At 43.4% G+C, this 27,809-nt stretch overlaps 2 protein-coding genes and 1 long non-coding RNA gene across 4 annotated transcripts; 1 reads left to right on the plus strand and 2 right to left on the minus strand.

Moving 5' to 3' along the window:
* The first annotated feature begins 13,505 nt into the window (after window positions 1–13,505).
* LOC130519051 (uncharacterized) lies at window positions 13,506–16,271 on the plus strand. Its single transcript, XR_008948211.1, has 2 exons — window positions 13,506–13,702; window positions 15,972–16,271. It is a non-coding gene; the product is annotated as an uncharacterized LOC130519051 (long non-coding RNA).
* A 376-nt stretch (window positions 16,272–16,647) lies between these two features.
* LOC130518902 (hatching enzyme 1.2-like) lies at window positions 16,648–19,246 on the minus strand. Its single transcript, XM_057021817.1, has 10 exons — window positions 19,201–19,246; window positions 19,042–19,115; window positions 18,900–18,930; window positions 18,750–18,800; window positions 18,531–18,662; window positions 18,255–18,387; window positions 17,948–18,126; window positions 17,721–17,802; window positions 17,421–17,542; window positions 16,648–17,193 (listed from the first exon to the last, which is right to left on the minus strand). Exons 2-10 carry the CDS (start codon window positions 19,105–19,107, stop codon window positions 17,189–17,191), a joined length of 801 nt encoding a protein of 266 aa, XP_056877797.1. The 5' UTR covers window positions 19,108–19,115; window positions 19,201–19,246; the 3' UTR covers window positions 16,648–17,188.
* A 2,881-nt stretch (window positions 19,247–22,127) lies between these two features.
* Window positions 22,128–24,328, minus strand: LOC130518910 (hatching enzyme 1.2-like). Of its 2 annotated transcripts, XM_057021839.1 has the most exons (9): window positions 24,138–24,328; window positions 24,008–24,032; window positions 23,871–23,921; window positions 23,653–23,784; window positions 23,418–23,538; window positions 23,036–23,214; window positions 22,699–22,780; window positions 22,504–22,625; window positions 22,128–22,429 (listed from the first exon to the last, which is right to left on the minus strand). In XM_057021839.1, coding segments are annotated over exons 1-9 (774 nt in total). In that variant the 5' UTR covers window positions 24,198–24,328; the 3' UTR covers window positions 22,128–22,427. The 2 variants fall into 2 exon arrangements, with proteins under 2 accessions (XP_056877819.1, XP_056877809.1); XM_057021829.1 differs by lacking the exon at window positions 22,128–22,429 and having other exon boundaries at window positions 22,484–22,625.
* Between the last annotated feature and the right edge of the window lie 3,481 nt (window positions 24,329–27,809).

A 27,809-nucleotide genomic window follows, 5' to 3' on the forward strand; every position in this document is an offset into this window, starting at 1 on the left:
TTCCAATTGCCCCCATGACAGGGCCAGAAAATTATAGATTTCACTGACATGATAGACTGAGTCAATGGGTTCCGATACCTCTTGGTGGCAGTGGATGCATAAACTGGCTGCCCAGAGGCGGTTCCCGTAAAAGCAGAAGATGCAAAAAGTGTTATTAAATTTTTGATTAATCCGACACATGGTTTCCCCAAACAAATTAGGTCTGATAATAGAACTCATTTTAAAAATAAAGATTTACAAGAAGTAGAAAAAACATTGGCCTTAAACATGCATTTGGCACCGTCTATCATCCACAATCACAAGGGAAGGTAGAAAGAATGAATCAAACACTGAAGAGCAAAATTGGCAAGATATGTGCTCACAGTGGAATGAAATGGACACAGGCGCTTCCAATAGCCTTGATGTCAGTAAGAAGCTCTGTTAGCTCCCGAACAGGATTCACCCCCTTTGAGCTCGAGAGGGGTGTTCTCTTTCCGGGACCAGGAGCAGAAAATCCATAGACCAGCCCAGCCCAGCACTTTTATGAAATATAAATCTTATTTTGTTCAACTAAAAACGACTCTCTCAGTTTTCTCCCAACAGGCAATCTCTGTAACAACAGTCAGGAAGGATCCAGGAACTCAACACACAGCTGAATGGGTTCTTCTGAGAACCATCAAGTGAAAATGGCCAGAGCACAGGTGGACTGGTCCCTTTGAAGTTGTAGAGTGAACATCACATGTTAACCCTAACATACTAACATACTAACACTCTAACACATTAACCCTAACTCTGGTATCACTGGAATCAATGTACCCCAGCAGGTAATCCACAGAGAACGCTTGGACAGATTCGGAAACATCTACAGGAGACGGCACAATGATTACAGTTCTACTTTGGTGTGCGTTGTGGGGAGATCTCAAGGCAACGTGGGAGACATCTGTCTGGGTTACACAGGGGTGATTCTTGATTACACTAAAGGGAGTGATACAACATTTCAGTTTGATTTATCATAGGTGGCTGTAGAGACCCTGGAATTTGGAGGAACATGGACACATGTATGATCCACTTTGTCAGCTCTTTTTCCAGTGGTCTCGAATAAGACATCTCCTCCTACATTTGTTTCAGTCAGATCCAATTTTACCTGCTTGCCACGAATGGGAAGAAGGTTGGTAGGTGACTTGCCTTCAACATGGTGTAAGTACATGGTAAATGTCACTACATGGAGTAACACTTCACACTTTCCAGTTCATCGAGCTGATTTGTTTTGGCACTGTGATCCGCACACTCTGATGCCAGTAATCCCACCCGACTGGTCAGGAACATGTACTCTGGTTCGTCTCCTACTCCCTATCACTCTATTAAGTCCAAAGGGGGAGCAGGTGCTACCTCCAATTAGATATAGGAGAGGAACATCATTTGATCTCACACAGGGATCCCCAACATATATTGATTCAATTGGAATTCCAAGGGGAGTCCCTGATGAATATAAATTAGTGGACCAGGTATCAGCTGGATTCGAAAATTTACCTTTAATCTCTGCACTGTTTCCTATAACTCCAAATAAGAATGTGGATAGAATCAATTATGTTCATTATAATGTGCAGCGATTGGCGAATCTCACCAGAGATGCAGTGGCAGGCTTGTCAGAACAGGTTGCAGCCACTTCTTTGATGACTGTGCAAAATAGAATGGCACTTGATATGCTTTTAGCAGAAAAAGGAGGGGTTTGCACTATGTTTGGAGATCAATGTTGTACATTCATTCCTAATAATGCAGCTCCAGATGGTTCTGTGACCCGGGCACTGGAAGGTTTGCGGACATTGTCAGACAAAATGAAGGAGCATTCTGGTGTAACTAATCCACTAGAGAAATGGATGGATAGAATGTTTGGTAAATGGAAAGTGATCATTGTATCTGTTTTGATGTCATTAATTTCTGCAACCGCCGGCCTAATTTTGTGTGGTTGTTGTTGTATTCCTTGTATTCGTTCTCTATGTAATCGTATAATCGTAACTGCAATTGAAGGAAAGCAACCTCCTCCTTACCAGATGGCTCAAATTCGAAGGGAAACCATTCCCTTGATGGGAGTAAGTGATGGAGAGATTTAAGGGAATTGACAATAATTTGGTAGTATTGGCCTAGTTTAGGCTAGGCCAAAAGGGGGATCGAAGAGAATTATTTTATCTTATTAGCATGTGTTATACTATTTTTTGTTTTATGTTACAGTTAGTTTAGAAATTAGGAATACTATATACTCTTTAGTAGGAATACACATAAGCAAGTCAGTTGACCCTTCCTTGACCTGAATACTGGTCAGACAGTTGGAGCCAGCCAGGCAGGAAATGGTAGATCCCCATCGTAAAACATGACAACGTAGTTTACTGGTGTTGATAAGTTCCTTGGCAGGAATATGACTTCGGACCTGGCCATCTGGAGAAGATAATGGACAAGAAGGACCACACCAACACCAAAGGAGGCTGGAAGAAGAAGATGGGGTCATCCAAGAAGAAGGACTGGATTGGACTGAATTAGCATCAATAATTTACATATATCTTTCTATATAAGACTGGGTCAAGGGATAGTTAGGTTGTCAGACTTCATGCCCTGACAATTGACTTTGTTGTTGCTAGGGTTATGAACTGGCCCAGAGCTCTGTAATATTTGTATCTTGAATTGATTCTGTTTGCTAAATACATGTTTGCTAAATACATTTGTTTGCTAAATACATCTGTTTGCTAAATACATTTTGAAATTGACATTTGTTTACTTGAAGTCTTCATTTAAAGAACACGCGGATTGGCAGTGACACACGAGAGGTACTGCAATCCAACATGATTTATGTTGCAACTAAAGAACGCTTTCATCTCAGGTGTTGGATCTCTCTCCATATCCTTCATCCTCTGTACTGGTTGTACTGTTTCTGTGGAAGAGGCGCGCTCGGACTGCAGAGTCGTGACACGATTCTGTTTATAGTTGTGGAATCTCGATGAAAGATTCCCGCCTAGTCTCGGTTTAATGAACCTCCTTCATTAGTCTGCAGGTTCCAGGAGATGGAAAAGTGTCGGAAAGCAGGAGGGAAGCAAAAGAACATGTCTGCTCTGCTGAGAAGTGACCTTTGAGGAAGCCAAGAGTGTGAATGTACGCTTTTTACAGAACTGTGTGTGTGTGTGCGCGCGCGTTTTAGTATACCATCCACCTTCACTATCATATTCTCTCCTCTCCTCCCTTAATATGCTGTTGCTAAGATACCAGTCGTTCATCTTTACTCCTCCACACATAACCAAGAGCACATGTTTTTTTTCTTCCTCTTGAGTATCACACACACACAAACACACACACACACACACACACACACACTCTCTCTCTCTCACACACACACACACATGCAGAAACACGCTGTTATTCAACCTTTCTGTTTACCGGGGAGGTTAGAAAGGTTGTAACCTTTAAATGTAAAATTTTTACTTGGAGAATCAGCTGGTGAGTCCAGTAAAGAGATCAGGACTGAAGGTCTGGTTTTGAATCTGGATTTTCAGAGCTTCTATTCCAGGTCGGGCAGCAGTGCAGCCTGTGTCATGATGCACTGGAGAAGATGAAGGAATTCCTTGTTTAACTTTTGCCACTAAGCATTTATTACTTCCTAATTTCGAACCACCAGAATGCCGTGACTGCAGTTTGAAATCGAGCATCTCTTCTTCTGCCTTCGCGTTCCATGAAATCGTAGCTTCTTACCTCGCGGCACGTCTTGCATCGCCTCTTTGCATGTCTCTGCATCACTCATCCGGGGTGAGAATGGCTTTGGCTTCTCCAGGGACTGGAAAAGAAATGTTAAATGGCAGACTGGAACCTGGCGTGATTCTGCCTCATACCCCACATCTCAGCATCACAGCCGTGCTTTACCAGATGGATAATCACTCTCTCCTCAGCAGAAATCTACGGCATGAGGCTGATAAATAAATGATAAATACTTAATTCAGAGACACAGCAAAGGGTATTTCCAGCTGCTTCGTTTAGTTACTAATGCTTTATAAGTAGGTAGTCTCATGTAGGTTAATCGGATTTCTGGGAAAGATGATCATCAAAGCACTTCTACATGTTGAGGTTAGCATTCAGTGACCTATTTTCTTAACGTATTTCTGCACTTTCTTCCCTTTTAAAATGATCCAAACGAGGTAGCAGCCCTCTAAGATGACACATAGGAGAGGTGTGTTTTCTGAAATCAGCATCACGTTTTATATTTAACATAGTGACGTGACACATCCAACCTGCTGTGATGTATAAATGATCCGTCCACCCCCCCGCCACCCTCCAAGCACAGGTGGATATGAATGCAGACCCTCTCAAATGAACAGAGGTTTGCCTCTAAATCCTGTTTCACCAGATGCCATAGTCGTGGCAGGCGGAGATGAACCCACGCATGAGTGATTGTGGCCATTGCTACAACGATGTAGCAGTTTATGTATGTGCCATGTAATGAATATTACACAGCTGGATAAATGGTGGGAGAGGTGTTCTAGAATCTGTTTGTTTCGAGATTCTCAGGAACAAACATTGCTGTAGAGAGGAAAAGTTAACGTTAAGAGGTGGGGATGGGATGGCGAGGTGTGAAGGGTGGTGGCAGCTGGTGAAAAAGAAATATCAAAGTGAGGTGGAAAGGTTAGAGTGGAAGAGGGTCCCCGGCACTGAGCAATAATCTCATCCCGGTGGGTGTTGTTACAGCCTGGGAGCCTTTGATACGTGCCTTTAAAGGACATCGTAGCCATGTCAGGTGTGTAGAAAGAAAAATATGCAAGGCCGAGGTTAAAACCGTGATGTTGCTAAAGCTTAGTCTTCATCGGCCCACAGCCCGGGCCCCGTGTGTACTGCCATGATTTTAGCTTATGATCCATCATATATTCACCCAATATAATCAAATGTCATCACTATATCTGTGTTCTATGTAAGCATACGTGGGTGTGTTTTCAAGTGCAGCAGTCTCAGAACGCTCTCACTACTTAATCATGCTGAAAGTGCCGTTCGCCATGCTGAAGTTTTAACAGCGTGAGTAGGATATAGGAATGCTACGTAAATATTGTGCAGGACAAGCAGATATCTGTTAGGTTGCGGGTAGCAGTCCATCATATCTCCTAAACCCAACCTCCGAACAGGTCAGCATGACCTCAACCATAGTCGACTCTCATCTTTGAGGGGCCTGGACTCAGGCAGAGAATTTACCGAGAAAAAATCCGATGTTCCTAAGTTGAACGTGATTGTAAAATTTGTCAGACGATACATTCCATAGCTGGGTACAAAAACTGTCTAGGAGCGAACGGGGGCATAAGGCATCATCCGGAGAGGTACAGTTGGTTCAATGAGTGCTCAGGTACCTCAGAGAATGGAGGCGGTGCTGCGGTTCCAGTTGACTGACTTTTGGCTTTGACCCATCACTAGGTTCTGATCTGGTAGATCTTTGCTATTTTACCTTTATTACCTCTTCTGATTGATTTTGCTGCTGCAATCCTGTTCGATTTTTGACTTTAATAAACACTGGATGATTTTGAGGACAAGAACAATCTTTTGGGACTCTGTGTTGCATCTTTTTGACACGAACACGCAGACAGGTACCTTCTGAGAGGGAAACCCCCCTCTCCCTTTCCACGTCCTCCTGAGATGTCTCTGAAATAAGTCCGATTTCAGCCACTATACGACACTGAGAGTGTAGTGGTTTAGCATGCTAATGCTGCTAATGCTGGCTTCAAGGAGAGCAAATGTTTGCATATAGTGTAAGTGCAAACCGTGTATTGTCTGTGTAATTAATACAGTATTGAAATATCAGAGAAGTCACTATTGGCTTCTCCCTCATACTGATCAGTTGGGATAGTTTCCTCTTTGTCAGTAATATTCTTCGTCAGTATCAAAGTTACTGTGAGTTATCTTTAGAAAATTAATTGCATTGTACAGTATATATCCTGTTATGAGCTTTTGTGTGGTTCATTATACATATGCACTTCATTGGACTTCATATGGACTACATTATACTTGATTTAAAGTGTAATATAGGCCGATGTGGTGAATTAAAGAGAAATGGGAAAGGCACAGTGACAACCTGTGTGTGTGTGTGTGTGTGTGCGTGTGTGTGTGTGTGTGTGTGTGTGTGTGTGTGTGTGTGTGTGTGTGTAGCCTGGTATATGTCAGAGGGAGGGCAGATGATGGCTGCTGTCTGGATCAGGGGCTTGATCAACGAACTCTGTAATTGGACTCCGAGGGGCTCCGAGTTGTGCCTCCAGGATTGAGATTATGCTGTGTGAGATGTGCCCTCCTTGACTCCTGGAACATTCCAGTCTCATGTCTGGTGTAAGCAGGTCACAGAATAAGAGCACGAGCACTGGAGTCAGAATCTCTCAGCCCAAACGGTCGCTCACAGGGACAACCTTTAACGGGCTGGTTGTCTCTGATGGGTTCTGCTGTCCTTTACTGGGAATCAGTGTGCAGACATGGAACACTTTAGCAGAATCTGTCTCGATGTGAAGGGTTTCACTTTTTCCATCTGAGCACTGAGAAATGGGATGATAAATCAAAGAAAACGAGTTCAGAAGAGCAGATGTTCACGAGGCTCCGCGCTGGGGTGAGGTTGTGTGGTCGGCATGATAATTCCTGCTTTAAAAGGCAGCCTAAGGCTGCAGCGACGGAGGAAGTCGCCCTGCACGTCCTCCAGTTCTCTCTGTGATCCTGCAGATGTGCAGGTGCTGCAGTGTGACAGCTCAACTGATTCAACAAGCCCGAGTCGCTCTGTGGTTTTGTGCTGCTCGTCCCTGATGTATCAGTGACGTCACACAGCCGTGAAGTTTTGTCTCCTGACTTTTGTAATCTCTCTCTCCTTTTCCCATTACCTCGCGTGTTACCTCCCTGATTCCTAATGGTTTACACCTGATCAACTTCACCCTCATGCACATCTCCTCCTGACCAGTGCCTAACTGTTTTTTCCCATCATGCACCACGGCCAGCTTTTTTTTTCATTTTGTTGTGGAGCTGATTGACTTTGTTCAATAAAGTTGTCGATTGCTGACCGAGTGAGAGTCCCGGGCCTGACAATTGAGCAGGCAGATGAAACGTTCCCATGGCAACAACATAACAGGCGTGCTGTTGTCTCCGTACCACTGGACTCAAATCATGTCCATCGATGCTCAGAGTGAATCTGCATATACATAGAAACGCACGAGTGCGGAAAACGTCGCAGTAGCAGGAAGAATGTGACTGACGTCCTGGAATCCAAACAAAACCAACCAATTTTACAACATACGACTTATAAATGCAAGTATTTTAAATGCAGAAACTACAGGAAGGTTTGCTAGGAGCAAATTAGGCTGTGTCCATCTCTAATGGATTCTGTGGGACTCGCACACCTGCTTCACTGCACCGATGAGACTGCGTCCGTGTCCAATTTGCATGTGCATCTGTGTCTAATGACTGGCTGCTGGGTTCTGACTGCATTTGTTTATTAAGAACACACACTGATGGCACCAGCTGTTTGATGTCTGAGCTCGCCAACACAACTGGTCAATTAGAATTCAACACCATGTGTCGAGTTGCTTCGCCATGTGTGTGAACACTGTGGTGTGTGTCCTTGGAGATAAAAGATGAAATATTGGAACTCCTGAAACACGACATTAAAACTTTTTGAGAGGGTTTTTTTTTGGACTTTAGAAAAACAGTTTTGATTTTTATTGCAGTGTGCTGCAGTGGCCGATTTGCGATCGATTGAGCCTTAACAAGGACCCGATGCTGGAGCCTTTGGAGCCTTTGGAGCCTTTTATGACTGAGCCCAGTCTGGATGCCTGAGCTAGTTCAATAGTTGGTGGTCGGGGGAACTGCAGAGCCGCAACTTTAAACTCTCCTGTCACTTCTGATCAGGGCGATGAAGCAGAATGCAGGCAAACAGGGCTGCAATGTGTCACAGAGGCTCCTGCAATATCTGGAGCGCCATAAACTGCCCTTCCTAACGCGTGCAATGACGGCACTTTGAAATTTCAAGCTGGAGTCGAAGAAGAAAATTAAACATCTGCTCATGCGGCAGATTCCGCTTCTAAGGCGTTCGGGCGCAGGTTGATGGACGGATCGTCCCTCTATTACACAAATATAATTAATGGATCATGCCATTTGGATTTATTCCCATAAAAACAAGCTCTGAGGAAATGCATTGACAATCCTTTTGTGTGGTGGTTAAATCAGACAGTTTATTTTCAGCATATATGCCCTGAAAAAATTGACATCAATAAAAGTACTGACAAAAGAGATTAAAACAAGTTGTCAAAAAAACAGAAGAAAGAGCTGTTATTAAGTGATGCACCTGAAAAATGTAGTTATTTATACCTTTATATTAGCTCAATGTTTGGTTGGTTTGATTCAGAATTTAGAATTATTTATAGTTTGATAGCAGGTTTTTGCATAATTCTAATCGAAATAAGATCTCAGTCAGAGGAGTTTTCAATGTGTGCAAATGTGGAGAATTCTAACTGCATCACTGCTAGCAATGGCATCATAGCAGCTAACTTCTTTAAAATAAACTGTTGGTTTTTGGCTCTAAAGGTTTACCCTAAAGATGAAACTGGAAAGAACGATGATGTGGAGATTTCCTCGTCTTCATGATCAGAACAATGCACTCCAAAATGCAGTCCAAATGAGCACAGGGGCTTAGAAGTCCAAAATGTTTATTCTCAAAAGCAGTGATGGTACAACAGAGAAGAGACATTAGCAATCTCAAGGGAGTTCCGAGGATGAACTAAAGATCTTATGCCTGTGTTTGTCTTTTAATCCTTGAAATCCAGGCATTGGGGACCACCCTTTACACCTCTTTTGCCTATATAATTTTAAATATGTTGTTTCTATTGGTGGATTATGTTAGGCGCTTTCTCTCTGCCCCTCCCCTTCTGTTCCTTGTCTGTGTTTCCCTTGTCTGTTTCCATGCTGGGCGGTGCTGCTTCCTGGTTCACTCCCATTATGTGATCTACACACCTGGAACTCATCTCCAGTTAACCATCTACACCTGCCTGTTTTATAAGGACCGCTCCCAATTCCATCTTTGCCAATTCGTTGTTCAACCCTCCATGCCTGCTCATTCAGACGTCTGTTTGTGCCGTCCAGCCTGTCCGACGAAGAGTTTTTCAGCTATGGTTCTTCGTGGGATTCTCAGCCTGTTCCGATGAAGAGTTTTGCTAACTTTGTTTCATTGTGGAATTCTGCTGCCATGATTACTTTGATATGACTCCATCGTAAACATTTTCTATTGGTGTCTTCCTCCTTTGAGTTTTCTTTGTGTCTTTTCCCCATTTGTCATATCTACTGGTGTCAGGAATGCTTCTCTTTGTTTTAAAAATAAAGTGTCTCCGTAACTATCACCCCCTGACACTGATGGTCAGCACATGACGCCATGCAATATACAACCCATCACATTTCATACATCCTCGAGACAGTTGTGTATCCATATACCTTCAGCTGACGTTTCTGGAGACATTAACCAGAAACATAACTCTCTTAAAACATAAACTACATGTCTTGAGCCCCTACCTTCGATATGACCACATTACACTGGCCACATACTTTTAAGCTGAACAAAAATGTAAATCTTTTAAGCTAAGGAAAAATATTACACTGCAATGGCAGCAGTCATGCAGCAACTAATATCCTTAAACTGCTGCCCTGTCACAGCTTTTCTGTCTAGAGGAACTAGACGGTAATTACCATGTAATCACCCAATTATTACTGTAGCTAATAATTGGGTGATTCCACGGTAATTACCACCAAATTACAACAAATGTGACAAAGTGTGGTGCAAAAAAACAGCAAGGAGAATAGATGAGTGGAGGTGTTGGATTAGAGCGGACGTGTAAATTTGTGTGCAGCTGTGACCTTGTCCTTGGGAACCTCTGCAAAGTGTGATGCACACGGCATCTCGCGAGGGATAAAATCTCCTGCTCTCTTCACGCCTGTCAATATTTGTAATGACTAGAAAGATTTAGAGGACAATTTGTGGGGGATAAAAGTAAAGGACAAAAGTGCTTTTTGACCTGGGTGTTACAGTCAAAATCTTCCTTAACAGCTGTTTTATGCATGTAGTACTTACAACTTAATCGGGAATATTGATGGTTCAAACATAACAGCTGGTGACTTTTAATTACAGTTGCTTAATTTGGAGATAATTATTTATTGTCCTCGTGAAATGGCCAGAATGAATGCCTCTGGGGTGCTGGCCTGGTTGTCCAAAGTCTGGTCCTCCCTCAAATAAATTGCTTTTCAAATCGCTTTAACTCTGTGTGCTTTCTCCAAACACATAAACGGCCCATGGGTGTGAGTGACAGCAGTCATATAGGGCACAGAGTCATATCTCAGTGGATGGTGGATTCTGTCCCAGGTTGCCTAACCATAACCCAAACACATGTTGCAGCTGAGCTTCTCTCTTTTTCTAGTCCACAGCCATCAACAGGTTGTTGCAGATGTTTGTGTATCAGAACTGTTGCAAAGCTGAAAACCACAAATCAATCACATCAACCCCTCCTCGTTATCTCCCACCGTGCCTCAACTCTGCAGATGTGAGAGCATCTGTTGATAAAGATGCTGTCTGCGCCACCACAGACTGATCATTCAGGGGAACACAGCATTAATCAGGCTGGGAGGGGGCTCCAGGGAAACGGGAGAGTCCAAGATGGAGGTTAAAATGGTCTGAGTTAAGAAAGATGGAGGAGAGGAGAGGAGAGGAGAGGAGAGGAGAGGAGAGGAGAGGAGAGGAGAGGAGAGGAGAGGAGATTAGAGGAGAGGAGAGGAGAGGAGATTAGAGAGAGGAGAGGAGAGGAGATTAGAGGAGAGGAGATTAGAGGAGAGGAGAGGAGAGGAGAGGAGAGGAGAGGAGAGGAGAGGAGAGGAGAGGAGAGGAGATTAGAGGAGAGAGAGAGGAGAGGAGAGAGAGGAGAGGAGAGGAGAGGAGATTAGAGAGAGGAGAGGAGAGGAGAGGAGAGGAGAGGAGAGGAGGGAAGGAGAGAAAAGGGAGGACATTTTTGCTGGTCATCAGAACTTCAAAGTTTTGTTTGAGGGTTAGAATATGGTTTCGGTTAGGGTCAGGATTAGGGGGTTAGTTGGAATGGTGAGGGCTAGGTAATGAGCTGGGGAATGCATTGTATCTATTAAAGTACTCACAAGAATAGAAATATCTGTGTGTGTGTGTGTGTGTGTGTGTGTGTGTGTGTGTGTGTGTGTGTCTTTTTGGCAAAATATGTCTCAGCTTGCAAAAATACCTGAGAAATGATGATAACATGAAATTTCTCTGTGTGTGTGTCTCTCTCTCCCGCGTGCACACACACACACACACACACACACACACACACACACACACACACACACACACACAACACACACACACACACACACACACACACACACACACAATCACACCCAGATACACAGATGTGTGCTAACAGGATTAGAGAAGCTAGAAAAAAATTGAGCTAAGGGAAACACCGAACAAGTTCTCAGCTCTGGTGCCAATAAACAAAGTCAGGACCCTGTTTGGATCCCTCAACGGTGACCTTCAGCTATGACCTTCATATCTGCTGGACGACTCCACAGATCTGCTCCAGATTAAAACCTCACGGAGGTGAATTGGTAGCTGGTTACTTAATATTCTTCCTTTCTTAGCATCACATCAGGTTCATCTTTATCATCATTAGCATTTGTTGTCCACAGCAAAGGAAAACTTTGTTGTTCTCCATTGTCTCTGGGTTGGTTGCTGAGCCCAGCGCAGCTATATTTAGTTCAGCATGTTGCTCCATAAAGATGCCGCATGTTGAAAGTAGGGCAGCCCACAGTGGCAGAGGCCTCTGCAACCTGCCTGAAAACAACCTCAAACCTTTGATGGTTAAAAATAATAACCACCTGCACAATGAATCCTTCTGTGGAGGAACGGGAGCGTAGTGTGCGGGTCCGTCTTAATTATAGCAAAGTTCTGGATTTATGGCTGCAGGGAGGCAAATCGGTTTCAATGCAGAGATCTCCCTCATTAAAACCAAAAAGCATCACTCAGGACAACTCAGACACATTCAGTTAAAAACAGGAAGGAAAGTGAGTGAAATGTTCCTCCCAGCGCACATGGACGGGATGAATAATTGACGGGAGACAAACTGTGGCAGCCTGTTACGTCCATGTGGAGCAGAAAGGGTCATTTCCTGATCAGCTTGTGTTCAGTCGTTGACACTTTAGCTCATCTTTTATTCTTCAGTAAGATATTGATATCCAGATGTTTCGGGATGTTTGCGTGAGTGCTTGAATGGGAGGTGACTGCTTCAGACTCTTGTCTCCTTGTCTTGGACTATCAGGGCTAATTTTGCAGCTTCCACCTCTTCTCGCCGTTTCTTCTGCGGCAGTGGCATTTTTTTGACATGTTGCTCCGTGTTGCTAATGATCTCCATCAACTTTTATAGGAAAACCTCCGACCCCGCTTGCTGCCTTGTCTCTTCTGTAGCAGAGCTGATTGTGAGTGCGTGTGTGTGAGTGTATTGTGAAGCTGCACTTGTATCTGTAGCAGATGATCTTCTCACTAATTAGTGCTGATAAAGGCGATGCTGACGCTCAGGAGCATCAGAGGCTCACACATTGTGTCTCTGTGGACAATTATTGGCAATGCTCGTCCAGACAAACACGAGTCCAACTATCCTTTCTGTCCCAGCATAACCAGTAAAGCGCCTCATTTCCTGCCTTCACACACCTCTTCATTTATTACGGCCACCGCACCCCTGTCATTCTCCACCTGACCAGACCTCATCTGCTCCTAAAATCACCGGGTGACCCACATGCCTCTGATTTCATGTTACCTGCCTTTATATTTTTAACATCCTGCTTTATTTTTCATGTTTAAACTCATCATTTAAATGTTAAGCAGAGAGTAAAAGCACTGCACAGTTCTGGTGTAGAAATGCCATCTCATTTTGGGTGGAAATAAGGAATACAACAATAATAAAAAAATAGATTCAAACTAATCAGCAGAAGAAACAGGTTAAAAAAACAAAAAAAGAAAACCCACACACAATCAAATAAGCACAAGAGTGGATTTGATCCAAATGATCAAACAGAATGATTGGGGAATGTCAGACTTTATCCATTGTTATCCACATTAAATCAAATATTCTTTTTTAGGTTAAGCTTAAAATACTTATGTGCCATCATAACTATTTTAATGTTGGATGGCAGGGCGTCAGCTTTAAATTGAGGGACTTTTTGGGCTTTAATCAGATATTACATGTATTTTTCTGCATGATTTAAGTAAGTTTAATGTTTCTTGTTGTGATGGGTGTAATTGGGACCCAAAAGCAGCACTCTGGAAAGCTGGGACCGTTGGTAATGACCTTTATTAGTACGGTACACGGGCAAACAGGAACTCAGGCAGACAAGGAAACAGTCTGTTCTTCAGGCTCAGGGCCCACACAAAGTCTATGGGTTTCAGGCTCGGGGATTGGGTTGAGCTGAGCCAGAATGCGGAACCGAGGGGGAGGACATGAACCCTTGGAACCATACAGTTCCGTTTACAGCGGGCAGGAGTGACAGGGAGGGGCTTACAGGAGATGAGGCCAATGATGCAGCAGAGCAGACTGGGGACGAGCAGCAGCAAAGTCGGGACCAGGTGGAGAAGTCAGGACAATGTGAGCAGACAGGAACCAGAAACACTGAGGCAGAAGTCGTGGTCAGGGACGGAAGGCTGGTGAGTTTACCGGGAGACAGGTGGTGCAGGCAGCTCAGAGGCAAACAGGTTCAGCAACAGGAGGTCAGGCAGGTAAGAAGTGCTGGAGTCTTGCATGGAAACGCAGAAGAACAATCTGGGAAGGACTGAGAGTGCAGGGGAGGCTTATAAGCAGGGCTGATTGGGAATAAGCTGCAGCTGTGCTCGCAGGTGAGTGGAATTGAGCTGATGGGGTGGGAGTGGCTGGCAGGTAGAGTGGAGCAGAGGCAGGGAGAGTGGAGCAGAGGGAGGGAGAGTGGAGCAGAGGGAGGGAGAGTGGAGCAGAGGGAGGAGGAGTGGAGCAGAGGCAGGTGGAGTGGAGCAGAGGGAGGGGGAGTGGAGCAGAGGAGGAAGAGTGGAGCAGAGGGAGGGGGAGTGGAGCAGAGGCAGTGGAGTGGAGCAGAGGAGGGAGAGTGGAGCAGAGTCAGGGGGAGTGGAGCAGAGGCAGGGGGAGTGGAGCAGAGGCAGGGAGAGTGGAGCAGAGGGAGGGAGAGAGTGGAGCAGAGTCAGGGAGAGTGGAGCAGAGGGGGAGAGTGGAGCAGAGGGAGGGAGAGTGGAGCAGAGGCAGGTAGAGTGGAGCAGAGGGAGGGAGAGTGGAGCAGAGGCAGGTGGAGTGGAGCAGAGGGAGGAAGAGTGGAGCAGAGGGGGAGAGTGGAGCAGAGGGAGGGAGAGTGGAGCAGAGGGAGGGAGAGGAGGGAACTGGGGGAATGGAGCTGTGACACTTGTTGCAGATCCTGAACATCACTTAGAAGTCTGAAACCAACAAGTAAGGACTATTCATATAGCCGGCAAATAATCATGGTCAAACACATTGAGGCCTTTTTTGATCAGTATGAGCTGGGACGAGTTCCATTGGTGGATTTCTTCATTCTGGATGGGGACAGATGATCAGTCAGTGTGATTTTATTCATTAAGTGCAGGTACATGGGCTGAAATTCTATTTATTATGCAGAATGTGACATTGAAACTTGGAATGATCTGTTTGTTCTTTAGTAATATCAGGATATCGTCTTTGTCTCTATGGTTTGAGCACAAAACAGTGGCCACAAACATTTATCTGCTTGTGCATTTGTAATTTGTGCATTTATTTTGACATGAACTGGGATTGAATAATGTATATTGTTAATTTAAGTAAGAGGTTTTATTGAAAGGTTGTATTGTAAGTGTTAAAAAGAAGCTAGAAATCAGCTAATCTGTTGCTAAGCAGCTACAGTAACTCAAATGGATCAAGCTAAGTTAAAATGCTAGAAACTCTAAACCAAGAACTTCCTTCAGTTGGTCTGGCCATGTTTGTGAAATTAAATTTAATAAATTCAGGAAAGGGATGGATGACAGACAGATGTGTGAAAATATTCTGTTAAAGGTAGCTCATAAAGTTAAAATGTGCTTTTCCCTCACTGCATCCGTACAGCCGTCTCACACGGATGATGTCAGTATACGTGATGAATGAGGATCCAAATTTCTGATTTGGCCTGCCCTTAGCAACAATAGTTGGCTGGCCATTTCTGGAGAAAAATTTACTTGAAAACCAAAGTAGACTTGGTTAGTTCATTCTCTTGCCAAATCTCTTTAGGACCCAATAAGTCATTCACCAGATTTACTTTGATCAAAACTCTTGTTTGCCTGCTGTAACAGCCAGGCATTAAATGGAGGATTGTACAGACACAATACAACACACCGGTGCACGCACACACAGACACACACTTACTCCCCGTAGTGCATGACGGAGCGGTATAGTCAGTGTACGAGTTGTTTGTTTGCACCTTTCTGAAGTTCTTCTCTTTTCCTGCACAGAACAGGAAAAAACAAATATACTTAGGCGAGTTTATCTTGACCTTTGTGTGTTCTCAGCCACTCTAAATCAAGACTGTTATAGAGGTATGCTGAGGTGCCTGGGGCCATGGTAATCAGACATTTACTGCTTTAGCTCACCTGGCTGAATGTTGGTGTAATTGATGGTCACGAATCTATCTCTGTCAGAGTGGGATTGCTCGTGGTGGAAGCCCAGAGCGTGGAGAATTTCATGATGCACCACCCCTGATTTCACATAACCGGGGCGCTGCAGGGAGATGTACTGCCTCCCCCCCTGACGGCCAATGGAGGAACCACACCTGACCAACAAACAGCATAAGCAGTGAATTTGCCGTGTGTGTGTGTGTGTGTGTGTGTGTGCGCGTGTGTGTGTGTGTGTGTGTGTGTGTGTGTGTGTGTGTGTGTGTGTGTGTCACATCACCCATTTCGTGAGGTAAAGCAGATAGAGTCCCGGTAGAAGAACCAGTGCCACCACATCCTCGGGATCCAGATCCGGGAAGAATCGGACACACGTGTAGTGGTTGAAAATGGTCAAGGTCTCCATGCCGTTCTGCTGGACCGGTGAGCGTGCCGCACCCGGTTCCTGGGTTCTCTGCAGTCCCGGAGGACTGCTTCTGGTCTGAGGACTCTCCGTTGGACCCCATGAAGTGCAGATCCTACTCCTGAGCTACCCGCAGTCCAGGAGGACTGTTTGTCTTTGTGTTGCCCTCCCGTAATAAAACTCATTTGGACCCTCTTACCACAGTGTTCTGGTCTGCTCTCGGGTCCTCTCTAAAACCCATATCGTAAAAGATTTCATCTGTTCTGCCTCTGATTTTGTCAGTTCGGCCTGATTTTATCTTACCTACCTCTGATTTCAACTGTCCTTTCTCTGATTTCATCTGATCTGACTTATTTTATCTATCTTCCCCCAGATTTCATCAATCCCTTCAAATATGGAAGGCGCATCATGACTGAGTGTTTTATCCATGTTCTTAATATTTTTAACATTCTGCTTTCTGTTTCATATTTAGACTCATAATTTCTTTTTTATGCATAGATTTGTAGTAGTGCACAGTCCTGGTGTAGAAATCCCATCTTGTTTTTTGGGTGAAATAAGAAATACAACAAAAAAATGCAGCTGCTTTTTTTAATCAATAGATTCAAACAGTAATCAGGAGAAGAAACTGATTTAGTAAAGCAAAAGAAAAACACATGCCACCAAATAAGCACAGACGACTGGATTTGATCCAAATGATCTAAAAGAATGATTGGGGAATGTCAAACTTTATCCATTGTTATCCACAATAAATCAAATGTTAATTTTAGGTTTACCTATGAAGCTTTTTGCTACAGGGTTAAGGTTGACCTTTACTGTCTCACAACTTTATCATTACTTAATCAGTTTTATGATGGCACATAACTATTTTAATGTTGGATGGCAGGGCGTCAGCTTTAAATTTAGGGACCTTTTTGGACTTTAATGCATTTTTCTGCATGATTTAAGTAAGTTTAATGTCTCTTGTTGCAGATCATGAGAGTACAAAGAAAACATCACCTAAAAGTCTGAAACCAACAAGTAAGGACTATTGATTAGCCGGCAAATAATCATGGTCAAACACATTGAGGCCTTTTTTGATCAGTATGAGCTGGGACGAGTTCCATTGGTGGATTTCTTCATCCTGGATGGGGACAGATGATCAGTCAGTGTGATTTTATTTATTAAGTGCAGGTACATGGGCTGAAATTCTATTTATTACGCAGAATGTGACATTGAAACTTGGAATGATCATGTAAGTCAGTTTATTGAAAGGTTTCGTTATATGCCCTAAAAATAAGATGACATTCAGCTGATCTGTTGCTAAGCAGCAACAGCAACTCAGAAAATTTAAATGTGCTTTTCACTCACTGCATCCATACAGCCGTCTCACACGGATGATGTCAGAATACGTGATGAATGAGGATCCAAGGATCTGATTTGGATTGCCCTTAGCAACAACAGTTGGCAGGCCATTTCTGGAGAAAGTAGTCCTTGACAACCAAAGTAGACTTGGTTAGTTCATTCTCTTGCCAAATCTCTTTAGGACCCAATAAGTCATTCATCAGATTTACTTTGATCTAAACTCTTGTTTGCCTGCTGGAACAGCCAGGCATTAAATGGAGGATTGCACAGACACAATACAACACGCACACACAGACACACACTTACTTCCTGTAATGCATGACCGAGCGGTAGTTATAGCTAGTGCCCAAGTTGTTTGTTTGCACTTTTCTGAAGTTGCTCTGTCTTCCTGCAAAACAGAAAAAAACAAATTAAACACTTTTGTTTTCAGTCAAATCAAGTCCACAACAAATTAAACACAAGTCAGTCTGTTTTTACTGTCATGCTGAGGTGCCTGGGGCCAAGTTAATCAGACATTTACTGCTTTAGCTCACCTGGCTGAATGTTGGCGTAGTTGATGGTCACGAATCTATCTCTGTCAGAGCGGGATTGCTCATGGTGGAAGCCCAGAGCGTGGAGAATTTCATGATGCACCACCCCTGAGCTCACACAACCGGGGCGCTGCAGGGAGATGTACTGCCTCCCCCCCTGACGACCAATGTAGGACCAACATCTACCCCCCCAAAAGAATTTCAGCCAGTTAATATTGTGTGTGTGTGTGTGTGTGTGTGTGTGGTGTGTGTGTGTGTGTGTGTGTGTGTGTGTGTGTGTGTGCGTGTGTGCGTGTGTGCGTGTGATCACCCATTTCGTGAGGTAAAGTAGATGTAGTCCCGGTAGAAGAACCAGTGCCACCACCTCCTCTGGAAGAATCGGACACACGTGTAGCGGTTGAAAATGTTCATGGCCCCAATAATGGTGCTGCGCTCTCTGCTGGCTGCTCACACAAACCATAAAACATGTTCAGCGCACAGGCTCCTACTACTACTGCTACATGTGGCGTTTAAAGTATTCTACTTCACAAAAATAAGAATAAATGAGTCAAACTTCCCCCCAAAACAACATGCTCCCCATACTCACAGTATGAAGAGGAGATAACGTAGGGGATCCGGACGTAACCTCGAGATGTTCTCCACTTGCAGCCTCTGGATGTGCAGGGACTCGCGTTCCTTTTTCTCGGTGGGGCAACATCGCCGTCTTCGATACCTGCTGCTGCTCGGCAACCAACAAACATTCTCACAACTTTTTCAGACATGAAACCTGATGTTGCCCTTTGAAGTCAAAGCATGTAGAACTTACTAATGTTCTTGTTGGCTTCGGAGATGATGGCAGAGATGTCAACAGACTCGTCTGGGTCAAACAGAAATCAGAAGATTGAGTAAACAAATTGTAAAATGTAATAAAAATAGTCTCCTGTAAGACGTAAACCAAATGAATCTTCAATATTACCATCGTCTCCAAGTTTCTCTTGAGCTGCACTCTTTAACAGAACAGCACAGTTTTACATTTTATTTTCTTATTTTGAGTGTTGGCTGAAATATTAAACAATTTACTATCCAAAAAACAAAAAACAACTAGATGTCAGACTTACTGGAGGGATGGCTGTCAAAGAGAGGAAGAGCAGGAAGAGGACTATCGGGGTCATGATGGTGGTCATCTTCAGATCTAAATTGTAAGAGAACAGCAGGAACCTTAACACCAAGGAAAAGACAAAGTGGTTCTGGAAGCAAAGGTCAGGATGGGTGTTTACCTCTCGCATCTGTATTCTGATGCCTGATGGAACAGTTGTTTGTCTCCACGTTTTTATAGGCTGCTCACACAGGGTGGAGCTGCAGTTTCATCATCGTCGGCTGTCAAATAAAAGCTCTCCAAGCAGAAAAACTGGCTCTAATTCCAAGCAGCACGTGTCACACAGAGACAAATATTCCTCGCATAGCTGAGGCCAAACTGCATCTTTAAAATCAGAGCGTCCTCGGAGTGACGTCAACCTCCGATGCTGAGGCAGTATATTTCACATTTGTTCCCAGATTAACAAGCGGCCTCCCTTGTTTTTGCCAACAGTCTTGGTTTTGACCCAGTAGTGCTCTGGTATGCTTCTCGATTTGAGGTTTGGGCCGTACAGATGATAGGATTAACATTGAGGCCAAAAGTGATCCGGAATACAGAAGTAGATCAGGCTAAGCAAGTCCTTTGGGGAAACCAAAACGAAACATAAATTCCTTCACATCAGGGCAACAGACCAGCCCCATGCTAATAAAAACAAGCTTTAGAGCCATATATTATATAAATAATTTACTTGATAAACTTTCTAATGTTGCTGCAGCATTTTTTAGAATCCACCAACTGGCAACCGAGAAATATTGTAACGTAACGAAAATTAATAGTTTTTCTCTTCAGTTCGGACTCCAGAAATAAATTCGGGTTCTGATATTTTCCCAGCCACCTGAGAAATCCTGAACCGAATAATTTTAATATAGTTTTCATCACTGTGCATCAAATTTCATTACCGGTATATTGTTATTATTCTTTTGGAACAGTAATTTTAGGAGTTTCTGGCTTGTGAACGTCGATGCGTCTTTCTCCGGATACACCATCTGTACCTGCACCGTCCGGTGAGGCTGATGTTTCAGCAGGGATTCCTGTCCTGCCAGGAGAGACAACTGCTTCCACCAAGGACACTGGGACCCCGCTGTGTTCAGAAAACCCTGCTGGCTTTCAGGCATCGGGGGACTAGTTTAACGACCCCTGTGTTAGGTGAGGCTTGTAAGGTTTATCGACACATTGATGTGGATATTTTTGATTAGACATATCTGGCTCTGAAAAAAATCCCTTTTATTACTAAAATCATCCCATGCTATTGTTTTGGTTTTGGTTGTCATGTCATCCAGATTATTTGAAATGTGCTTGCTGGAAATGGCTGTCATTTCCTGATTCATTTGTACAAAGGAGCTTTTGAATGAACACCCTAAGCTCTGCTGTGTGTGACTAAGCTCGCATTCCTGTTGTTATATGTTGGCATCAAATTCAAATTCCATTTCTTCCCCATTCATTTTTCTTTGGTGAATGTATGCAGAACTTTATCAACTCAAATCTCTTTTCTTGTTTTGTTTCACAACATGTTTGATCAATAACTCACAGTAAATTAAGTTCTCATTCAGTAACCATAAATATAATTGTTAAAATATACATAAACTACAGTATAGGTCAGGCGTTTTGCGTTTGTTACCACCTAGCGGTGACTATGAATATTGCAAGAACCTACCGCATCAGGTGGAGCTGTTGTTTTTGCTATAGGCATGCAATGATGTTTTTGTTTTGTTGTGTCATGCACTATGAAAGATTTTATATGACAGATTTAGCTGTCACTCACCCATGAAGTTGACACAACTGAAGGGACCAAAAGCCAAACCCTTCTTGATTCTCCTACCTTGTACCAGTCCAGTGACTGCGACATGTTTTCCAGCTGCAGTACAGATCTGGTATGAACTGGTCCCGAAGCCCTTCTAGAATCATAGTTTCAATACAATTTCATCCTTTCTTTAGCTCAGTCTGAAACCCGACTGCAGATGATGATCCATATTCTGAGAAACCATAGTTTGGGATGCCCCTAGTTTTTAATTACTTTTGGGAGTTCTTTAGTTCTTGTTTGTCCTTTGGTGGCCTTTGTTTTCCTCCTGTTGGAGGTAACAGCAGCAGGTTGGATGTATATGCATTTTAAAGGTTAAAAAATTACTCTGGCTGCCATTGTGCTGGTTGTTCCAGTTCCAGATGGACAGTTTTGATTTATTCCTCTAACATTGTCAGATGATCTTTCAGATCCCGTCTGAACACTCTTGCCTTTACTACTCTGAGACAGTTTTGATGAAAATAGACCCTTTTGTTTATCTGAGCCTGTCGATTCTGAAGTACAGGAGCATGTTTCTCTGATGATGATGCTGTTCTCTTCATCACCATCTGATGTCTCGAGTTTTATTCTTCTCTTTTTGGGGTTTGATGAAGGTCTGGCACATAAATTCTGACTTTTCCCTCTGTGAGGGCCCTAGTTGACGCTTCCAGGCCCCAAACTGTGATTCTTGAATTCTAGTCAACCCTTTAAACAGTCCTTTAAAATTGTACGGACCACCCAAAATGTCCCTGCTTCACAAAAGTGTCCTCACTTTGCAGGTGGAATGCAAATTCTTGCCCTCCACATGTGGCATGCACAAGAATAGGCCCACACTACAGTATTTTATACTCATAATCACATAATCACAGTGATTCTACCACATCAGTGCACGGCTTTAATCAGAGCAAACTACCATCACATTAAGATGTGTGAAGAACCCACAAGTGCTTGACAGGTGAGTGTTCCCACAAAATTAATAGTAATGGATTTTGCTCATTGGTAGGTGTCGTTAAAGTCCAAAATATTTTAACTTTGCTCATTAACTTTGATCCATGCTATCATTCTGTACTTTTCTGTGTTCTTCACCAGGCTGTCAGACAAAGATAGAATGATCAAACGGGTGTTTCATTAAAATTCCATTTTCTCCCTTTGCTTCTTTGATGGTTTCTCTTTTCTGAATTTATTTGGTTGAGGAAGTGTTGAAATGCTTCTTTGACCGGGGTTCGGTTTAACCCCGAGTGCCCTGTACCCGACCACTGTTGGTTCCTTTTGGATATGAACGCTTAAAGTCAGACATTTGTTGCTTATTTTATTGATTTAAATGTCTCACCAGGAAAACAAAACCCATGAAGCATCAAAAGAAAGACGAACAGAGGGAGAAATTCAGCCCATTGGAAGATGGTTACATTCTAGTCAATGCTTTATCTTTAGAGACATCCCCATAAACCTGAAGAGAAACACATGCAAAACAGAACATGATAAAGAATAAGCAGACAGTAAAGAGTCGGGTAATATTTAAATCGATTTTTTTGTCATCTCCTGGTCACGTTTTTGTTGCAAAACCCATCAGACGTGACATTTCCAGATATCCCTCCTGGGGACAAAAGAAGAGCTTTCTTTAGCTGGATGGATCACGGGATCTATTTGATTAATAGGTGATTGACTCACAGCATTGGTAGAGTCTGTTGACGCGCGCGACGTCATTGGCGCTCATGTACCGCGATCCCAGGACTTGGTTTGGGTCGGACTTAGCGATGAGAGTCGGCTGGCCATTGCTGGAGAAGGCGTACCTTGTTGAGAGAGGTTGACGTGGTTAGTTTTTTCGTTAGTGTTCACCCGTGAACAAATGTGATCCGCGCTCACTTGCTGTAATGCATGACAGAGTTGTAGTCATAGGGAGTACCCAAGTTGTTCGTCTGCACCTTGGCAAAGTTTCCAATTGCTCCTGGGCAGGACAGAAAACAGTTCAAATGTTATTTCCCTTCAGTGGGCCCATCTTTTTTTTTTTAGTAACAGGTGAAAGAGGAGCCATCTGTGATGTGCTGGAGCATCAGCTGTGATACCGAATCTGTCCCTCTTCTGTCATCAGAGGTAACAGATGGCATTACTTGGGACTTAGCAGTGTTCAGACTAATTCTAGACTCTACTGGAAAACCTCTGAAGGTGCTGTTTATAAAACTGTAAACTGAAAAGAGCTGACCTGACTGAATGTTCTGGGTGAGAATGGTGATATAGGTGTCCCTGTCAGAGCGGGCCTGTTCATGGTGGAAGCCGAGCGCGTGGAGAACTTCGTGCTGCACCGTGCCGGTGTACAAGCAGCCCTGAGCCTTCAGAGAGACCGCCTGTCCTCGTCTCTGGCGACCGATGTAGGACCAACACCTGATGCACAAGAGTGACGGTGTTACCGGAATTGAACCCTCTGTGAACTTTCTCAGGCACTGAACTGCATTTTTGTCTCCCGGAAAAGAAACACAGTGAACAGAACCCGAGGATCTTTTGTTTGCTGGCTGATAGGGCAGCGAAAACAGTGGGATGATCTCTTTGAATTTTTACAGGGAAGCAACAGGTTTCTGTCATCATACCCGCTTCCAGAGAAGAAGTACAGGTAGTTTCTGTGCCACCATCTCCTCCAGACAAAGCGGATGCAGGTGCGTTGATGGAAAGTCAACAGGGCACGAATGATGATGTTACGCTGCGAGGTTGCTGTGGACAAGTGGACAGGAAAAGTCTCATTTAGGAGGGTTGCATTCTAAGAGATAAATAAATCGATTGTCCAGAAAAATGCAATGACTCTCAGGACCCAAGGAAGCAACTTACAGTATGAAGAGGAGATAACTATAGGAACGTAGACATATCTTCCACTTTTAGGCCATTTGCATCCCGTGGCAGTGCAGGGGTCTGCATTCCTGACTCGGGGAATGGCAACGTCGCCGTGCTCAATTCCTTGTTCTGCAAACAATCAAATTCTTATTTCTTCATTTTTAATGGTGGGAAACCTCTGACTCCACAGCTGGGAGAAAGAATCATTGCCATACCTATGTTTTCGTTAACCTTTGCGATGATCTCGGTAACATCCGAAGACTCGTCTGGAATCAGAGAGAACACATTTACAGAAAGAAACGCAGGAGTCGCAAAGAGAGCTTAAGTTCTTCTCAACTCTTTTTCAACTTGCCTTCAATTTCATCCTGGGCTGCACTCTGAAACAAAAGGTCTCATAAATGTTTGAAGGTGATTTTTATTCTAGAATCTGATGGTGTTGAAGGAAGAATTCCTCTAATTACCAAAGAAACGTTCAGACTTACTGGAGGAACGGCTGTCAAAGTGAGGATGAGGAGGAGAAACGGAATCACAATGGTGGTCATCTTCAGCTGATCCCAGAATGTGAAAGAACAGTAAGACCTGGCAGTCAGAACATCAAAGGGTCATCCACGAAGAGGTGGCGGTCGGTGAGGAGCGTATCTGTCGTACCCGGAGGTTCAGTGAAGCAGGTGCTTCTCTCCATGTGCTATATATGCTTATGCCTTATGGTCCTCCCACTGGGTGGGAGGACAGGTATTTGTCTGCTGTCAACTGTCAATCAAGCAAGGTCTGGAATTTGAGAGGGTACACCTCACAAAGTGCTCAGCGAGAAATAATGAAGGCAATTTACAGGGCTAACTTTCTGGGCTCCTGATTGGTGGATGATGTGGATGGTGGTGATGTTGACAATGATTAAGCATTAATGTTCTTGAGGTTTCACGCACAATCGCGGCAACTTCACGATATTCTGTGCAACATTACTCATGTAAAACAAACAACAAAGCTGTTTGTATAAATTTGTCTTGTGTAAAACTGCATATTTACACTTTATAAAAACACTAGTGACATAAAACTCTTCTGAGATGGCGTCGAACATAAATAGCGTTGAGAATTGCGTTGACCAGGAAGCACATTGTTGTCAAACTTGTCAAAAAAGCACGTGCAACTCAGCCTTTCTCACATGTGTCCCTGAAACTGAACACAAAGAGTGACAAAGGTCAATGATGTCAGTGAAATCTGCCTCCCACATTTTACCCCTGCGGTCATTTGAAGTTTTCAAATATTGTTTGACACCACAGAGTTATCACAGGGGGACAAAATATTATACGTATTACTCAACAGGGGTATTAAAAGTTCAAATCAGTCTTTAATTCAGCCTGACTGGGTTAAAGTCAATATTTAGTTTAGTCTTCTCAGTGTGGGAGCAATACTCCCAAAAGTACTTTTGCAATTGTTGATCGTTATTTTCCGATCTTCCCCCATATGTTTCCGTGCTGTAATTACTGCGAATGTTTCCAGGTAATTAAAGCTGACTGAAAGTACAGTTGAGCTCTGATGTCAACAGACAGTGTGAGATGCAGACATGTGGAAAAACTGCATGTTCCAGTCACTGCATTCCCATCTCACCTTATATGTTCTCACACACATCTGTTCTTTTTTCTTTCTAAGGCCTTTCAGTGACATAATGCATTCCTCAGCCTCTTACTGTAACCCTCACCTGTCCACTTACAGTAAACCCCTGGACCCTCAAACACACCTCTGAGGCAAAATGCCTCAAGTTTGCTGGTGAAATGTATATTTTGGCCCTTATGATGTTCATATATAAGAACACACATACACAGAGACACAGACAGACAGACAGACAGACAGACAGACAGACAGACAGACAGACAGACAGACAGACACACAGAGCTAAAAAAAAGATTCTGTAACTATTGACTTACATGCTAACATGTAATGTTTGCTGAAGTACAATCTGAAAATTTGAAATAGCAAATACTATAAATCTGTTATATGTTTCAATACATATGGTTTTAAAAAAACTATTTGGGGAAGTAATTTCCTTTTCCTCGTCTTTTGTTGGAGGACTCGCATGGCTGACGCATGAACAGGAAAATACTGTCAGAAGATCAGTCTGTCCATCTCTTGACTCCTCTTCTTGTCATCATTCTGGATTTGTTAGCTGAAATATTCAGATTTCTCAGCAGCGGCATGTGTGTGCATGGAACTTCCCTGACAAAGTCTGCACGCCATGCTTTCTTCACCTCCCCCTCATCTTCAAACATGCACACTTTCACAGGCCTTTATTCCACACACAATTCTCTAGATATGTAATACTGCAACAGTGCAAACAAAAAAAGCTCATCACAGTGCTACTGTGGGCATAGTGACACGTTTCTAAACAGCCGTCCGTATGTATTACACCTTGCTTTAATCCAACCTAATCCTTCATTTTAATCCTCCATCATCTCCCTCCCAGCCTACCTACTTGGCCTGAGTTAGCTTTAACTATCAATGAGATCGTTTGTTATGATCTTTCTGTCAGGTCAAATAAATGTTTCAGGCGATTAGCATACAGCTTCACCACGCATCAAACTTTACAGCTATTCTACAAGCCTTAACTGTGATGCACGGCCACAGCTGTGTGAAATCTATTTGGGCTATTGACGTGAGTATTGCACCTGAGTATCAATTAGATGCATACATGACTTCTCTGTACATCTGCTAGCGATAACAGGAAACTCTAACTGCAGGAAAAGTCCGGACCTACAGTGCATCAGAATGCTGACAGAGCAAGCATGTAATGTGATATGTACAATGTTAACTTTGTAGGTAAGGAGTAACTTCTTTTTCCTCGTGTAGATTACGTGTATGCGTGTCTTCAGCATATCAGTGACTGCCACACGCTGTATTTCCAGCCTGTTTTAAAAGAGCTTTAAGTTTAATTTCTGTTTCAACTGGATTTGAATATTTAAATTGCACATCATGAAGTTCACAGACTCACATTTATGGTCTTGTGCCCTTAACAAATACGCAGCTGTCGTCGCTGCAACACTTACATTAAGTTGAATGAAAAGTCAAAGAAGAAAGCCTTCCATTTGCGACAGTATCATAAAACAAGGACGATGGCGACGGTAAGAATCTGTGTGTGTCCACTGTCAGCGGCACACCTGCTGCATGATTACCCACCTTTCTTTTGAACAACATCCTGCACCACCCCCGCAGTACAGCTTGCCATCAACATGGCCTTTTGGTATAACAAAACATTCAAATGCACACAAACCAAAAGAACATGGCTCACCCTCATCGAGTTTGTGCAAGATCTGACTGACTCAGTTTGGTTGTTCCGGCAGCATCAGAGACTGACACATTTTGGGAAACTGTGTGACTTGGTAACATGGAATTAGAACTAAAAACTTTGTATCTAATAATGTGGGTAATTACATCATGGACCATAAAGTTAGTACAGCAGGTCAGGTGGCATTGTTGGCCGATGAGTCTGCTTTTATTCAAAAAAGCCTTTTCAATGCATCAAGTTCTGATAAGGTGTGCTGAGAGAGTTATATTCACCAAAAAGGGGCATCAGACTCTTTCTAAGAGTGATCATGGCATGCGCGAAAAGGCAGTCAGTAGGTGAAATGTACGGTAGTTGCTGCAAAGGCATTGGGCCTTGGAAAATTTGTGTCCAGTCCACTTCCCTAATATAGCCAGTAAGTTATACCTATTCAAGGTCAGCCAGAAAGTGTATCAGATGTTGCCATTATGTCTCTGGCCTGTGCTGTGACAGTGCCAGTGCACGTGATGCACACGGTTCTACTACCGAGAAAGTGGAGGGGTGGAACTGCAGAGGTTTGTGTAACTTTGCCTGATCTCTTTAAGTCTATGTGACAGTCTGGGTTTGTTTGCTAAGCAAGAAGGATTCTAGTTTAAAAGATGTGTCTGGCTGAGTGTTTTCACTTTCATGCCAAAGCATATTCTCTTCAGGGGAATTATTGTTGAAAGACCGGGTGCCTGATAGAGAAGCTATTGTTAGGGAACCTGTTATTCACTTCATAGTGCCAAGAAAGTTCCGAGCATTAGCGTTTCAAACTTGTAAAAAAAAAAAAGAAAAGTAGACTAGCCTCCGGAGGTAAAGGAAAGATACGACCTGCTGTTGCAGTACTGTTTTGGGCCCT

Source organism: Takifugu flavidus, chromosome 2 (assembly GCF_003711565.1).
Source record: "Takifugu flavidus isolate HTHZ2018 chromosome 2, ASM371156v2, whole genome shotgun sequence".
Taxonomy (NCBI): domain Eukaryota; kingdom Metazoa; phylum Chordata; class Actinopteri; order Tetraodontiformes; family Tetraodontidae; genus Takifugu; species Takifugu flavidus.

What these genes read in the sequence shown, in the direction of transcription:
- LOC130518902 (XM_057021817.1), bottom strand. Translation starts at nt 19,107, where the DNA reads ATGACCACCATCATGACCCCGATAGTCCTCTTCCTGCTCTTCCTCTCT. An exon ending in AGAGAAACTTGGAGACGATG is followed by an intron (nt 18,801 to 18,899) that starts GTAATATTGAAG and finishes TGTTTGACCCAG; the next exon opens with ACGAGTCTGTTGACATCTCT. An exon ending in TCGGTCATGCATTACAGGAA is followed by an intron (nt 17,543 to 17,720) that starts GTAAGTGTGTGT and finishes TTGGTTGTCAAG; the next exon opens with GACTACTTTCTCCAGAAATG.
- LOC130518910 (XM_057021829.1), bottom strand. Translation starts at nt 24,197, where the DNA reads ATGACCACCATTGTGATTCCGTTTCTCCTCCTCATCCTCACTTTGACA. An exon ending in AGCCCAGGATGAAATTGAAG is followed by an intron (nt 23,922 to 24,007) that starts GCAAGTTGAAAA and finishes CTCTGATTCCAG; the next exon opens with ACGAGTCTTCGGATGTTACC. An exon ending in TACTTCTTCTCTGGAAGCGG is followed by an intron (nt 23,215 to 23,417) that starts GTATGATGACAG and finishes CTTGTGCATCAG; the next exon opens with GTGTTGGTCCTACATCGGTC.